Source organism: Oncorhynchus kisutch, linkage group LG9, assembly GCF_002021735.2.
Source record: "Oncorhynchus kisutch isolate 150728-3 linkage group LG9, Okis_V2, whole genome shotgun sequence".
NCBI classification, from domain to species: Eukaryota; Metazoa; Chordata; class Actinopteri; order Salmoniformes; family Salmonidae; genus Oncorhynchus; species Oncorhynchus kisutch.
Window position 1 is genome coordinate 15,075,530 of NC_034182.2, and position 13,627 is coordinate 15,089,156.

The following is a 13,627-nucleotide window of genomic DNA, read 5'->3' on the forward strand; positions in this document are numbered from 1 at the left end:
CCTGCCAATGTTTTTCCACTTCTATCTTCAATGTTATTTTAGTATTACAACTGAAGACCCAATGCGGAACTGAAGACGACTATGGTTGAGAGAAGTCCTGAAAAGCTTCAAAGGTAGTACTATGGAAACACAAGATATTGGAAATAGTCTGAACCTGCCCTGGTGATATTGGAACTATTTTATATCAGGCACTTATTGCAGTTTCTTCATTATTTGATTGTACCACAGTGGATTGCACCCACAGTGGATTGCACCCACAGCACAGGAAACCGTTAATATGAATATCCTTCCTCCTCTGTGTGTGCGCATGTGTGAATGTTTGTGCTGTCATGCAGAAGTGTGTGTGTGTGTGTGTCCACTCCATTGCGTCTCTGCCCTTGTGCTGGTCTTGGAGAGGTCACTCTGAAACAGTAGCCAGTGTTCCTGTGTCACGAGCTGGGCCGAGTTAGGGGGTGGGCTGCGCCTGAGTCTTGTGTATCCGAAATGGTACCCCTATCACTTATGTAGTGAACAATCTCATGGGCCTCTGTCATGTGTAGTATAAAGCAGTAGCTAACTTACTATGTGGGAAACGTGAGGTAAAACTCACGCATCATGTGACTAGTGTTTCTCATTGATCATGGCACTTGATGATATAGTTGTGTGAAACACATTCAGGGATTGTGGCCAAGATAGAAGTAAATTATCCAATGTGCGAATGCAAAATAATTGTCCGTCCTTACATTGAGAACATCTATATGTACCATACACAGTCAGACTAAAGGAAATGTAATCTGGTTACAGTGCCCATCTATTGTGTTTTGAAGGTTAAATTTGGACTCGTGTTCTTTAATAGAAGGAACAATGGCTATCATTGGGCAGATTGGATCATACTGATCCCTGGGGCACCGGTCTATGGCCGTTACGTGAACAGGCAAAAGCGGTGAAGGAGGAGCGCCCTTCTCAAATCTAACAGTAATCTGAGCTGCTCGGTCATGTTGTCAACAACGCAGCATGGTGCATCATCCAGAAGCATTCATCTATTTTCTGTAAAATATGTTAGACTTTTCAAACTAGTTTTCATTGGGAAGGCAGATAAAGCATTTTTAACATACAGAGGTTGGTCTTTTCTGTCATATTACCCGCTCCCATCAAATTCATTACACATATCTTAGGGGATAAATTGAAATAGAATCTCAAGTGCTTCACATTACAACAAGATTTGCTACCGCTCATGACCTTGTTAATTGTTGGACTGGACTGTGTGTCATTGTGTCCTGTAGTCACATGTACCCACCGTGTGTGTGATGATAAGGGCATCTGACAGGGAGAGAGGGAGTGAGAGAGAGAAGGGGTGGGAGAGAGGGAGACGTAAAGATAGAGACAAGGGAGGTGGGAGGGGGACAAAAAAGACAGAGAGAGAGGAATAGAGGGAGGGAGAGAACTTGCTGCACCACACTAAACACCCCCTGCTTGCATGTTCACCAAACAATGCCCTTGCTGCAGCTGACTGGATGTCCTTATCAGGATCAGTGTCATCTCACCTCATTGGCTGAGAATATAGGAGTGACTTAAACCCCATTGGGTGCTGCGGCTTCATGTGTGAGATTCATAGGATTGCAGCAACATCAGGAGAGGAGGGAGGGAGAATAGCCATCTAATACAGTATGTGATACATGAGTTTACCCCTCTGTTAAATTAATCTATTGGAGGACAGTGGAATAGATATAGCAGAGTGGAATGGAACACAGTGAAATGGAACACCAAAACCTTAGGCTAGTACAGTAGAAATGTAGTAGTTTTACCATAGGTCTATGTTAACCTCTACGGGACCGGTTGTGCTAACGTATGGTTGTGCTAATGTTGTAAGTAACAAGAACATTTTCCAGGACATAGACGTCTTATATGAGCAGAAAGCTTAAATTCTTGTTAATCTAACTGCACTGTCCAATTTACAGTAGCTATTACAGTGAAAAAAAATACCATGTTGTTGTTTGAGAAGACTGCACAACAACAAAAACTTTTATCACGGCAACTGGTTTGATACATTCACCTCTGAAGGTAAATAATGTACTTACATTCAGTAATCTTGCTCTGATTTGTCATCCTGAGGGTCCCAGAGATAAAATGTAGCATAGTTTTGTTTGATAAAATAAATTTTTATATTCAAATGTAGGAACTGGGTCTGCCCCCTCTAGATGTGTGAAGGTTAGTGTCTATCCTGTAGGGAAGCTAATTATCCATAATTTATGACATTCCTGGGAGTGTGTAAACTACATTTTTTTATTACCATATCATTTTTGTATGTTCTTTATAGTTATGTACTTGAAAATATATGAACTGATCAATTCGGCACATTTGGGCAGACTTGATACAACATTTTGAACAGTAATGCAATGGTTCACTGGATCAGTCTAAAACTTTTTACATACACTGCTACATCTAGTGGCCAAAATCTCAATTGCACCTATACTCCTAAGTGATATAATGGCCTTTCTCTTGCATTTCAAAGATAATGGAAAAAAGAAAAAATAGAAAACGCATGTTTTTTTTCTTTGTATTATCTTTTCCCAGATCTAATGTGTTATATTATCCTACATTAATTTCACATTTCCACAAACTTCAAAGTATTTCCTTTCAATTGGTATCAAGAATATGCATGTCCTTGCTAAAGGTCCTGAGCTACAGGCAGTTAAGATTTGGGTATGTCATTTTAGGCAAATTTAAAAAAGGGTCCGATCCTTAAACGTCATCATAGAAATGCACAACATGATTTAAATAAATGTTTTCCTCCACCTACATAATCCCTCCAAAAACGGGGAACACTAAAACATGACAAAGGGGAGGATAAACAATGTGAGCACTGAGCCAAAGTAAACATCCTAGCGGCAGGGCGTTGTCTGTACAGGAGACAGGAAGTGTCTATCGTCTGTCCACTGTCTGGTTTTATTGACATCATCACCCCTCTCTCTACAGTTGACCGAGTGACTATTGGACCTGTTGCAGTAGTTACAATAAGAGACCCTTAGACCCTTGCAATATTACATCATCGTACTATACCCTTTACACATCACACTGCGAGGGAATGACAAAAGTTTACTATGTTACTGTAAAAAAAGTTTGTAACCTGGCTGCCTTAACATTTTTAAGTACAATTTGGATTTCGTGTTGAGTTAACCCAATCTAAAGTTACTTCAACCTAGTTAAGTGGAACTGACAAGTTGGATTTAATAACTTGTTGAGTGAGCTTGATACTTTTAGTCAAATCAATGTGCTTCAACTGATGTTTTTAGTTGTCTAACAAAGCTATTCAAGTTGTTTTGATAAATTACCAAGTGAGAGGACAAGTATTTGATAGTCATAAAAACATAACTTTTAGTTGTTTTAACCAACTAATGTTTGTAACCTGGCTGCCTTCAAATGTCAAGTTGTGTCAACTTCCTATACAGTTGAAACAACTACTTAGTGACTAAATCCTTCGAATTATTTAATAGAGATTTCAGAAAATAACATTACGCACTCATCTGTCTCTTGCTCAGATGTGAGCTTTTTCACCAGCATAGTCTTCACGTCCTCTCTCCTCATCCTTTCCTTCTCAAAACCCATTGGATGAAAAAGCCAGAGGTGCCGCTCCTCTGACCTTCTCCTCCAATGGGTTTTGAGGACGCGAGGAGGATACAATTGATATTCTTTCCGTGTCAAACTCAGCCAGTGGTGAAGCCCTACTTTGCATCCTCCTCTTTGGCTAAAAACCCGTTAAACCCCGAACTCCATAAGTGAAGTCATCTCGTCTTCTCACTACCTGACTCTCGACGCTGCTTCAGTTGCCTGCTTCTTAGGACCAAAAAGGGATATAACCGATCTTTAAAATATATGCAAAAGGTATGTATGCAGCTACCGCCGGTGTTTGCTTTTACTTTGAATTGCTATCATAGTTTTCGATTATGTTCTGTCATGTGACGCAATAACTGACTCATCACTTCGGTGTATGCTCAAAAATGCACGTAGGCCTACACACAATTTTTGGATACGTTTTGTAGCTTGCAACCTGGTTGCAATAGCCTGAATAATGTTCTTGGTATTCCTACATGGTTTGGTATTTGACATTTAGAATAGACGATGTAGGCTACGCAAAGCATAATGGCGTGCTGTGTTTTAGCGAGGTGGCCTAGCTCCCTATAAAAGCGGTTGTCGTTAAAGGGGTGGATGTCACTTTTTCCTCGTTGAGCTTCGTGAGCGACTCCGTCTTGAACGTGACAAAGTTCTTGTATTACGGAATGTCATTTGAAGACGTGGTTAATGATTGACTGACGACATGAATATTGGTTTGAACTGTGCAGATTGTTAATGGACTGTGACAACCTCCACCTCGTTTGTCTAATGTTATAGATGTTCTGCCACCTTGCAGCCGACCAGTGTAAAACACAAAAAAGCATCCGGCCATTATACAATAGGACTATTGCCTCAATGTGATTACAAAAGGGTATTCAACATTGGCCTACAAGGATATAGCTACGGTTGTTTTAGGGAATTATAATTGACCTATTGTGATATCAGTTATTGCATGTCCGACATCTTGAAGCTTCAATATTTTTAACATGATCAAACATATTAGTATAAATATGCCTCTGTAGGGCGAGTCCACGACAGCAAGGCCCAAACATATATTTTTGGTATCTCAGACTGTTCAGGAAATTCTCACGTAGAAACTTAATTGGGAGGAAGAATGTTTGATATTCTTTTTACATTTGTATCATAAACCACTTGAGAAGATCATGAGGCCATTTTAGGCCCTTTTTTCCATACATGCCTCTTGAAAGACCCTATGATACAGACATATTGGTGTCATTATACATTTGAGTAATTTAGCAGACACTTATCCAGAGTAACTAAGTCAGTAATGACTCCGTAGCTACACGCGCACCATGCTCTACCAACTGAGCCACACGGAACCCATTATGGTTCTTAGTGTGCTCTAAAATGTGGATGTCTAGATTCTGAAATACATTTTGTCACATTATCTCAAGTACCCTTCTTGATTTTGTTCATATTGTTTAAAACGATGTACTGTACAAGTACATCACATTTCCAGAGTGGGTGCTCTTCAACTTTTAAGTAATGATAAATGTTATGAGCACCACCAACACTGGGAATGGGCAAATTGATTTAAAGGGAACTCCCTCTGCTTGTGATTTGCTGCATGTGCACTCCTAAAAGAGGTCTGGGATTGTTTAAAGGAGAAGTTTACTCTATTTGAACCAAATCCTTATTTTTGATGTAAGTGGCATGTTATAGACTTTTGTTGTTGCTATTTCACTTTTTTTTTTTACTTACCCCAACAGCGATATCCTTCCTCATGCTTGTTCAGCAGTAGTTGTAGAGGCACAGAAAGCATGAACAAAGGCTCCAAAAACACCCCAATACGTCCTTTAAGAAACATCAACACTCTATCGCCTTGTTCACTGGCTAGTTGGAACTAGGAAACAAAAAAATGTCTGACTTACTAACTGGTTGAACCTGGCACATGATAACTACAACCAGTTGTGCAGAACAATTAGTTTCTTGGCGCACCCATCCCATTACCTGGATCATTTTCGTCAACATCCGCTGAATTGCAGAGCGCCAAATTCAAATGAAATTACAACAAATATTACATTTTTTGCACATGAAATCACAAGTGCAATATAGCAAAACACAGCTTAGCTTGTTGTTAATCCACCTGGTGTGTCAGATTTCAAAAAAGCTTTACAGCAAAAGCTATCCAAGCGTTTGTTAGGACATCTCTCTCAGGAGACAAAACATTACAAACAGCTAGCAGCAAAGTAGATTGGTCACGAAAGTCAGAAAAGCAATCAAATGAATCGCTTACCTTTGATCTTCGGATGTTTGCACTCACGAGACTCCCAGTTACACAATAAATGTTACTTTTGTTCTATGAAGATGATTTTTTAATATCCAAAATACCTCCATTTGGTTGGCGCGTTTTGTTCAGAAATCCACAGGCTCGAGTGGTCACGACGGGGCAGACGAAAATTCCAAATAGTATCCGTAAAGTTCGTAGAAACATATCAAATGTTTATAACCAATCCCCAGGTTGTTTTTACAATAAATAATCGATAATATTTCAACCCGGACTGTAGCTATTTCAATAGGAGAGAGAAAATGTCTGCTCCAAGCTGTTGCGCATGCAAAACTCTGCTGGTACCCAGCCATCCACTGACGCGATGTGATTGTTCTTGCTCATTTTTCAAAATAAAAGCCTGAAACTATGTCTAAAGACTGTTCACACCATGTGGAAGCCATAGAGAAAGGAATATGGTTGATATACCTATAAATGGAGGGAAGGCATGCAATGGAACAGTGAGATTCGTTTCTTTTAGGCACTTCCTTGTTGGATTTTCCTCAGGTTTTCGCCTGCAATATCAGTTCTGTTATACTCACAGACAATATTTTGACAGTTTTGGAAACTTCAGTGTTTTCTATCCTAAACTGACAATTATATGCATATTCTTGGCCTGAAAAATAGGCAGTTTCATTTGGGTATGTTTTTCATCCAAACATAAAAATACTGCTGGAAACTGTTCTGAGTTAAAGAAGCAGTAAAACTGGCCTTTAGACTAGTTGAGTATCTGGAGCATCAGCATTTGTGGGTTCCATTACAGGCACAAAATGGCCAGAAACAAAACGCTTTCTTCTGAAACTCGTCAGTCTATTCTTGTTCTGAGACATGAAGGCTATTCCATCTCATACAACGATGTGTACTACTCCCTTCACAGAAGAGCGCAAACTGGCGCTAACAGAATAGAAAGACGTCGACAGTGAAGAGGCGACTCCGGGATGCAGGAATGTGTTCTGTGTTTGTTTGCCCATCTTAATCTTTTCTTTTTATTGGCCAGTCTGAGATATGGCTTTTTCTTTGCAACTCTGCCCATCTCGGACTGGCCAATAAAAATAAAATATTAAGATGGGCAAAAGAACAGACACTGGACCCCTGCCTAGAAGGCCAGCATCCCGGAGTCGCCCCTTTAAAATCGTTTAACCATTTTTTAAAACTAGGCAAGTCAGTTAAGAACAAATTGTTATTTACAATGACAGCCTAGGAACAGTGGGTTAACTGCCTTGTTCAATCTAGCAACCTTTCGCTTACTGGCCCAACACTCTAACCACTAGGCTACCTGTCGCCCCAGGTAAAAGCCTCTTCACGGTTGACTTTGAGACTGGTGTTTTATGGGTACTAATTTAATGAAGCTGCCAGTTGAGGACTTGAGGTGTCTGTTTCTCAAACTAGACACTCTATTCTACTTGTCCTCTTGCTCAGTTGTGCACCCGGGCCCCCCATTCCTCTTTCTATTCTGGTTAGAGCCAGTATGCGCTGTTCTGTGAAGGGAGTAGTACACAATCAGTTTCTTGGCAATTTCTCGCATGGAAATAGCCATAATTTCTCAGAACAAGAATAGACTGACGAGTTTCAGAAGAAAGGTCTTTGTTTCTGGCCTTTTTGAGCCTGTAATCGAACCCACAAATGCTGACGCTCCAGATACTCTGGCCAGTTGTAAGGCCAGTTGTATTGATTCTTTAATCAGAACAACAGTTTTCAGCTGTGCTGACATAGTTGCAATAGTTAAACTTTTTTTTTTTTACCCCTTTTTCTCCTCAATTTCGTGGTATCCAATTGTTTTAGTAGCTACTATCTTGTCTCATCGCTACAACTCCCGTACGGGCTCGGGAGAGACGAAGGTTGAAAGTCATGCGTCCTCCGATACACAACCCAACCAAGCCACACTGCTTCTTAACACAGCGCGCATCCAACCCGGAAGCCAGCCGCACCAATGTGTCAGAGGAAACACTGTGCACCTGGCAACCTTGGTTAGTGCGCACTGCACCCGGCCCGCCACTGGAGTCGCTGGTGTGCGATGAGACAAGGATATCCCTACCGGCCAAGCCCTCCCTAACCCGGACGACGCTAGGCCAATTGTTCGTCGCCCCACGGACCTCCCGGTCGCGGCCGGTTACCTGGGCCCGAACCCAGAGTCTCTGATGGCACAGCTGGCGCTACAGTACAGCGCCCTTAACCACTGCGCCACCCGGGAGGCCCGCAATAGGTTTTTCTAATGATCAATTAGCCTTTTTAAAATTATAAACTTAGATTATCTAAAACAACGTGCCATTGGACCACCGGAGTGATGTTTGCTATGCCGTTAATCCATCTCTGCTACTTTTAGTTATGATCCAATTTGTAAACATTACCAACAAAGTGAATGTGAAAATGGATTCAAAATGGTTGCCCTCTGCTGGTGACTTGCAGGATGTGCAACGATGTGAGCAAAAGGAGGACTGCGATTGCCTACTATGCCAATTTCTCTGTATACAATGGGGCTTGACTTTAAAACTAGCAGAGATCCCACTCTGGAACTTTGATATACCGGTAGAGTATATATTATGTTCAACAATATATTACAACTTTTGCCAAATATGTTTATTAATGTCAAGTGTTATTGAAATAAACATACTACTAATTACAGAGTAAGCGATAAGGCTTCATATGGCTTTGTAGTATCTGTAGGTACTACATTTTGCTTTGTCACACCTACAGATGGAACATTATGGAGTCTTAAAATGTCACAGATATTGCAGATTCAATTAATTACATCTTAAAGCATAATTGAGAAATAAGTCAACAATATATATATATATATATTATATAGGTTACTGCGTATTCTCTGGTCTAGGGAGGACCTCAAGCGGACCTCCTGGTTGGATAAGGACAAAGTAGCTAAATCTGGTCCTGTGGAAGTAGGATGCCTTTGATCCGTGGTAGGCCTTGCATTGGCCTGCTCTGCTTTATCCTAGCCTGGCATGATCACTACTTGGCAGTGCCTGTATCTGGCGACAAGGAACCTTGCCAGACAAAGCAAGTATCCTGTTTGATCAATATTGTTAGTTTGATAACCAGGCAATGTCCGGTCATTGTGATTGCCTTAAGAAATCACCCTGGCTTAGCTGTTGCTTTATAGTGTTCTGTATGTCTAGCCAGATTATTCTAGTAAAATGATGAAAGGACATAATTATTGTCCTTGGGATTTGATAGTTAACTTATTACTCGTGTGTTTCCTAGGTAGGGACTGCTCAGTAAGGAAGGTTGTAATGGTAGGATGTCCAGGCTTTTGATTCCAAAGATCCTCTCCTATAAGTGTTTGAAGCTGTATTGTACTGTTGGTCTGCGGTTGGTTGCCTGCCAAAGCAGCAGGACTGAAGTTGACCAATGGTTTGAAGCAATGCCAGTTTACTAGTCTTCAATTGGGCTACAGTATATCAAGCAATATTCACTAACTGCACTGTAGTAGCTATGGAAAACAATAGCAGGACATTTTAGAAACGTGACCTTTAACCCACTATACACTATGCAAAATGGTTTCCAAATGGTTACGAAATGCGTTATCTAAACAAGACCTTTGGCCCCTGGCCTCAAACACTAGGGACAGGCCTAGTTTAGGATACTATTTAGTGTAGGCTATTTCAATTACTTTCAAGGACATTTCGTAGCAAGTATTTGGATATGTTTTCTTTGAAAATAGGCTACAAGTAGTTGAATATTCAGAATGCATTTTCAAATATTTAAATACTTCATGCATTTGAACCCAGGTCTGTTTGGTCCTAGGTGTATTTGAAATAATGGATTTGGAAGTTAGTAGTTTAGGCTATTTATCAGTAGTTAGTAGCTGATTTTTGACAATACATTTAATAAATATGCATTTATTTGAACCCAAGTTTGACTAGGATATTGGTTTTGACTCAGTCTGGAGTAAATAAATTAAATACAGCAGTGTTTGTTTGATTTGCTTAAGAAATGCATTCCTTGGGCTAGATTCCCAGACAGATTAACCCTATGCCTGGACTAAAAGAGCGTGCTCAATGTTGAGGCAAGAGCATGATTACCTCACACACTTTAATCTTGGACCAGGTTTCTCTTTGAATATGTATTTTCTCTCAGTACACTCACCTTGATTAACTAAACTAAAGGCTAAACTCTCTCCTTCCTTCTCTCCCTCCTCCAGCGTCGTGAATCATGTCGTCTGTGATGCAGAAGTTGATCACCCCCATGGCCAGCGGCCCTGCTGAGCCCCCCAGGAACAAGGTGACCGTGGTGGGAGTGGGCATGGTGGGCATGGCCTGTGCCGTCAGCATCCTCCTCAGGGTAAGATGACTATATCACTGTCGTACTGTTACTTTACAACTGCATTACTACCTTTACTATTGTGTTTATTAGTACTTTACCTCTGAATTACTACTACTATTGTAACGCCAACAAATAGTTACCACTCAGTTATTACGTAGGCTGGTTGTAGTTGTGGATTTTACCATATCATTTCTATGTAAATACCAGGTATTCGTGGCCAAACTATCCTTCTGGCCCTTCTTTCCACCCCTACCTCCTCCTCCTTCCTGTAGGACTTGGCTGATGAGCTGGCTCTGGTTGACGTGATGGAGGATAAGCTGAAGGGAGAGATGATGGACCTGCAGCACGGAAGCCTCTTCCTAAAGACATCTAAGATAGTCGCCGACAAAGGTAAGAGAATCCCCCTTGTGTGTATGCCACTGGAGTGGTTCAGAGCAATGTATGTATTTTGCCATTGAAAGTGTAATGCAGCTTGTTTTGAAACCAGTTTAAGGTTGATTGCATTTCATTGATTGCCATTTAGACGTTTTATGTAATTCAATTGCTCTTTCCCAATCTCTGTCCAGACTATGCCGTGACTGCAAACTCCCGCATCGTGGTTGTGACCGCTGGCGTGCGTCAGCAGGAGGGAGAGAGCAGGCTCAACCTGGTCCAGAGGAACGTCAACATCTTCAAACACATCATCCCCCAGATCGTCAAACACTCCCCCAACTGCACCCTTATCGTGGTGTCCAACCCAGGTACACACACACTGACAATTTAAATCTTGGACACAAGGTAAATTGTTTCCATCATTATCCCATAGATTGCATTGGCCAACCCAGTTCCAACATTCCACCCTTACCAACTGCTACAGTATCACACCACTCCACAATTCAAGATAAGAGGGCACTGTGACAACAGTGGGTGGCAGGGATGGGCAGTCAGTCATTAATGTTGTCAAGGGTGTGTGTGTTTGACCATATCCCTAACTCTATCCCTGTGTCTCCCTACCCCTAGTGGATGTGCTGACCTATGTGACATGGAAGTTGAGCGGCCTGCCCAAACACCGTGTCATCGGCAGCGGCACCAACCTGGACTCCGCCCGCTTCCGTTTTCTGATGGCTGAGCGCCTGGGCATCCATGCCACCAGCTTCAACGGATGGGTGCTGGGAGAACACGGCGATACCAGCGGTGGGTAGGGATGATGGTGATTGGTCCTGGTAGAGCACGGCGATACCAGCGGTGGGTAGGGATGATGGTGATTGGTCCTGGTAGAGCACGGCGATACCAGCGGTGGGTAGGGATGATGGTGATTGGTCCTGGTAGAGCACGGCGATACCAGCGGTGGGTAGGGATGATGGTGATTGGTCCTGGTAGAGCACGGCGATACCAGCGGTGGGTAGGGATGATGGTGATTGGTCCTGGTAGAGCACGGCGATACCAGCGGTGGGTAGGGATGATGGTGATTGGTCCTGGTAGAGCACGGCGATACCAGCGGTGGGTAGGGTTGATGGTGATTGGTCCTGGTAGAGCACGGCGATACCAGCGGTGGGTAGGGATGATGGTGATTGGTCCTGGTAGAGCACGGCGATACCAGCGGAGGGTAGGGATGATGGTGATTGGTCCTGGTAGAGCGCAGAGACACCATCGGTGGGGATGATGATGATGTCAGTGGAGTGCATACTTTAGTGGGAATCTGAGCGCATGTGTGAACCTCTTGTCACACCTAGTAAGCCACACCCATTTGGCAGCTTTAACAGCTTTTAAAACAAAAGTACTTGTTTTGGCATTGTTACATCACTCTGTACATCCACATCCATCTCTGTCAGAAATAATGAGTGAGTTGAGTCTGCGTGTTTTTTTGTGTTTTTTTTAAAGAAGGAAATCCTGATTATTTTCTGGGTAAAATAATAAATATCTCTGTATGTGTTAGTCCCTGTGTGGAGCGGTGTCAGCGTAGCTGGAGTCAACCTGCAGAAGCTGAACCCAGAGTTTGGCCTTGACGGAGACAAGGAGGACTGGAAGGCCACCCATAAGGAAGTGGTCGACAGGTAAATACCCCAGACCTATCCCCAGCTCCATCCAGTCTAAATATGTACCTCTGACTCACCTAGCGCTCGTAGTACAGCTGGAGTTTCCACCGTACTGTTCACCACCTTCTGATTCATTCATATCTACTGGAGCTGTCAAGGTGTAAGGGCTAAAATAAGGATTGGATCAGGCTGGGCTAATTCTTGGTGTCATTTAATATGAGTTCTACTGACATTGTATACTAGAATAAGTATCAAAGCCCTCACATTTTTATTTTGCATTAACCTTTTATTTGAGTTAACGTTCATGCAGGTTCACCTGATTGAGAGAGTTTTACCTGTTCAAGATGGCAACAGTTGGACGTAGATGCTGACTGACAGTAATTGTTTTGTGTGCTCCTCCAGTGCCTATGAGGTGATCAAGCTGAAGGGGTATACCAACTGGGCCATCGGCCTGAGTGTGGCTGATCTCACTGAGAGCATCATCAAGAACATGAGCAGGATCCACCCTGTCTCCACCATGGTCAAGGTGACGGGAGAATACACACACATGCGTGCAGACACATGCACAGTTACACATTATGTGCATGTAAACACACACACAAAGAGCGAGAGAGTGAAGCTAACACACACATTTCTTTGTGATGATGACTGACAGCTGTGTTTTGTTTCCCCAGGACATGTATGGTATTGGCGAGGAGGTGTTCCTGTCCCTGCCATGCGTGCTGAACAGCAATGGAGTGGGCAGCGTGATCAACATGACCCTGACCGACGCTGAGGTGGGCCAGCTGAAGAAAAGTGCAGACACACTCTGGGGCATCCAGAAGGACCTCAAGGACGTCTAGAGACGCACAGCTACCCTTTCTCCCTCCGTTCCCGATGCAGTCAATCCCAGACCTAGTTCCACCAGTCCTCCGATCTACTGTGTCCATCTCCCTTTCATCTTAATCTACTGGTATACATTCTGCCTTTCACCCCCCCTTTCCTTTTGTAGGATGAGGTTACTGTGTTTCCGTGCTAGGTGCTGTGTGAACCAGTATGACTATGTACCCTCAATGGATTCATGTGTTGCAGCTGTTGTACTACGATCAAAAAGTGTTGGCTTTATCCTCCATTTGCACTTTCTTGAAGCACTGTTCTGTTCACTTCCTGTCGGGAGCGCAGGAACAAAGACCCTATAACTGGGTCTCCTCCTGTCGGGGAGCAGTGGTGTTGGTTATTGTGCGAGATGTTCAGTCTGACATTGATTGCCAGAAAGAAACAAAGGGGGGGAGAAGAGGGCAGAGGTGGAATCAATCGAAACGGCCTACTTTAGTAGTTTTTATTTTATTTTTGACATACTGTAACACCCATGTTTGTAATGAATGACAACAACCAATGAGTAACTTAATAAATACTTTAACCTTATGAAGCATGTTATTGTGTCCAATGACATAAATGTTCCTCATTAAACTAGGCT

General features: G+C 42.5%; 1 protein-coding gene across 6 annotated transcripts; it reads left to right on the forward strand.

The window, feature by feature from the left end:
* The first annotated feature begins 1,531 nt into the window (after positions 1-1,531).
* Positions 1,532-13,575, forward strand: LOC109896813 (L-lactate dehydrogenase B chain). Of its 6 annotated transcripts, XM_031832008.1 has the most exons (10): positions 1,635-1,844; positions 1,938-2,040; positions 3,688-3,861; positions 10,035-10,174; positions 10,429-10,546; positions 10,723-10,896; positions 11,156-11,329; positions 12,072-12,189; positions 12,574-12,697; positions 12,846-13,575. In XM_031832008.1, the coding sequence occupies exons 4-10, from the start codon at positions 10,046-10,048 to the stop codon at positions 13,011-13,013; spliced, it is 1,005 nt and encodes a 334-aa protein (XP_031687868.1). In that variant the 5' UTR covers positions 1,635-1,844; positions 1,938-2,040; positions 3,688-3,861; positions 10,035-10,045; the 3' UTR covers positions 13,014-13,575. The 6 variants fall into 6 exon arrangements, with proteins under 6 accessions (XP_031687870.1, XP_031687869.1, XP_020346781.1 ...); XM_031832009.1 differs by lacking the exon at positions 3,688-3,861 and having other exon boundaries at positions 1,596-1,844; XM_031832011.1 differs by lacking the exon at positions 3,688-3,861 and having other exon boundaries at positions 1,677-1,844; positions 1,941-2,040.
* The last annotated feature ends 52 nt before the right edge of the window (positions 13,576-13,627 follow it).

Coding starts and splice junctions, on each gene's coding strand:
- LOC109896813 (XM_031832010.1), top strand. CDS start 10,046: ATGTCGTCTGTGATGCAGAAGTTGATCACCCCCATGGCCAGCGGCCCT. Junction 11,330..12,071: donor AGAACACGGCGATACCAGCG/GTGGGTAGGGAT, acceptor TGTATGTGTTAG/TCCCTGTGTGGAGCGGTGTC. Junction 12,698..12,845: donor CTGTCTCCACCATGGTCAAG/GTGACGGGAGAA, acceptor TTGTTTCCCCAG/GACATGTATGGTATTGGCGA.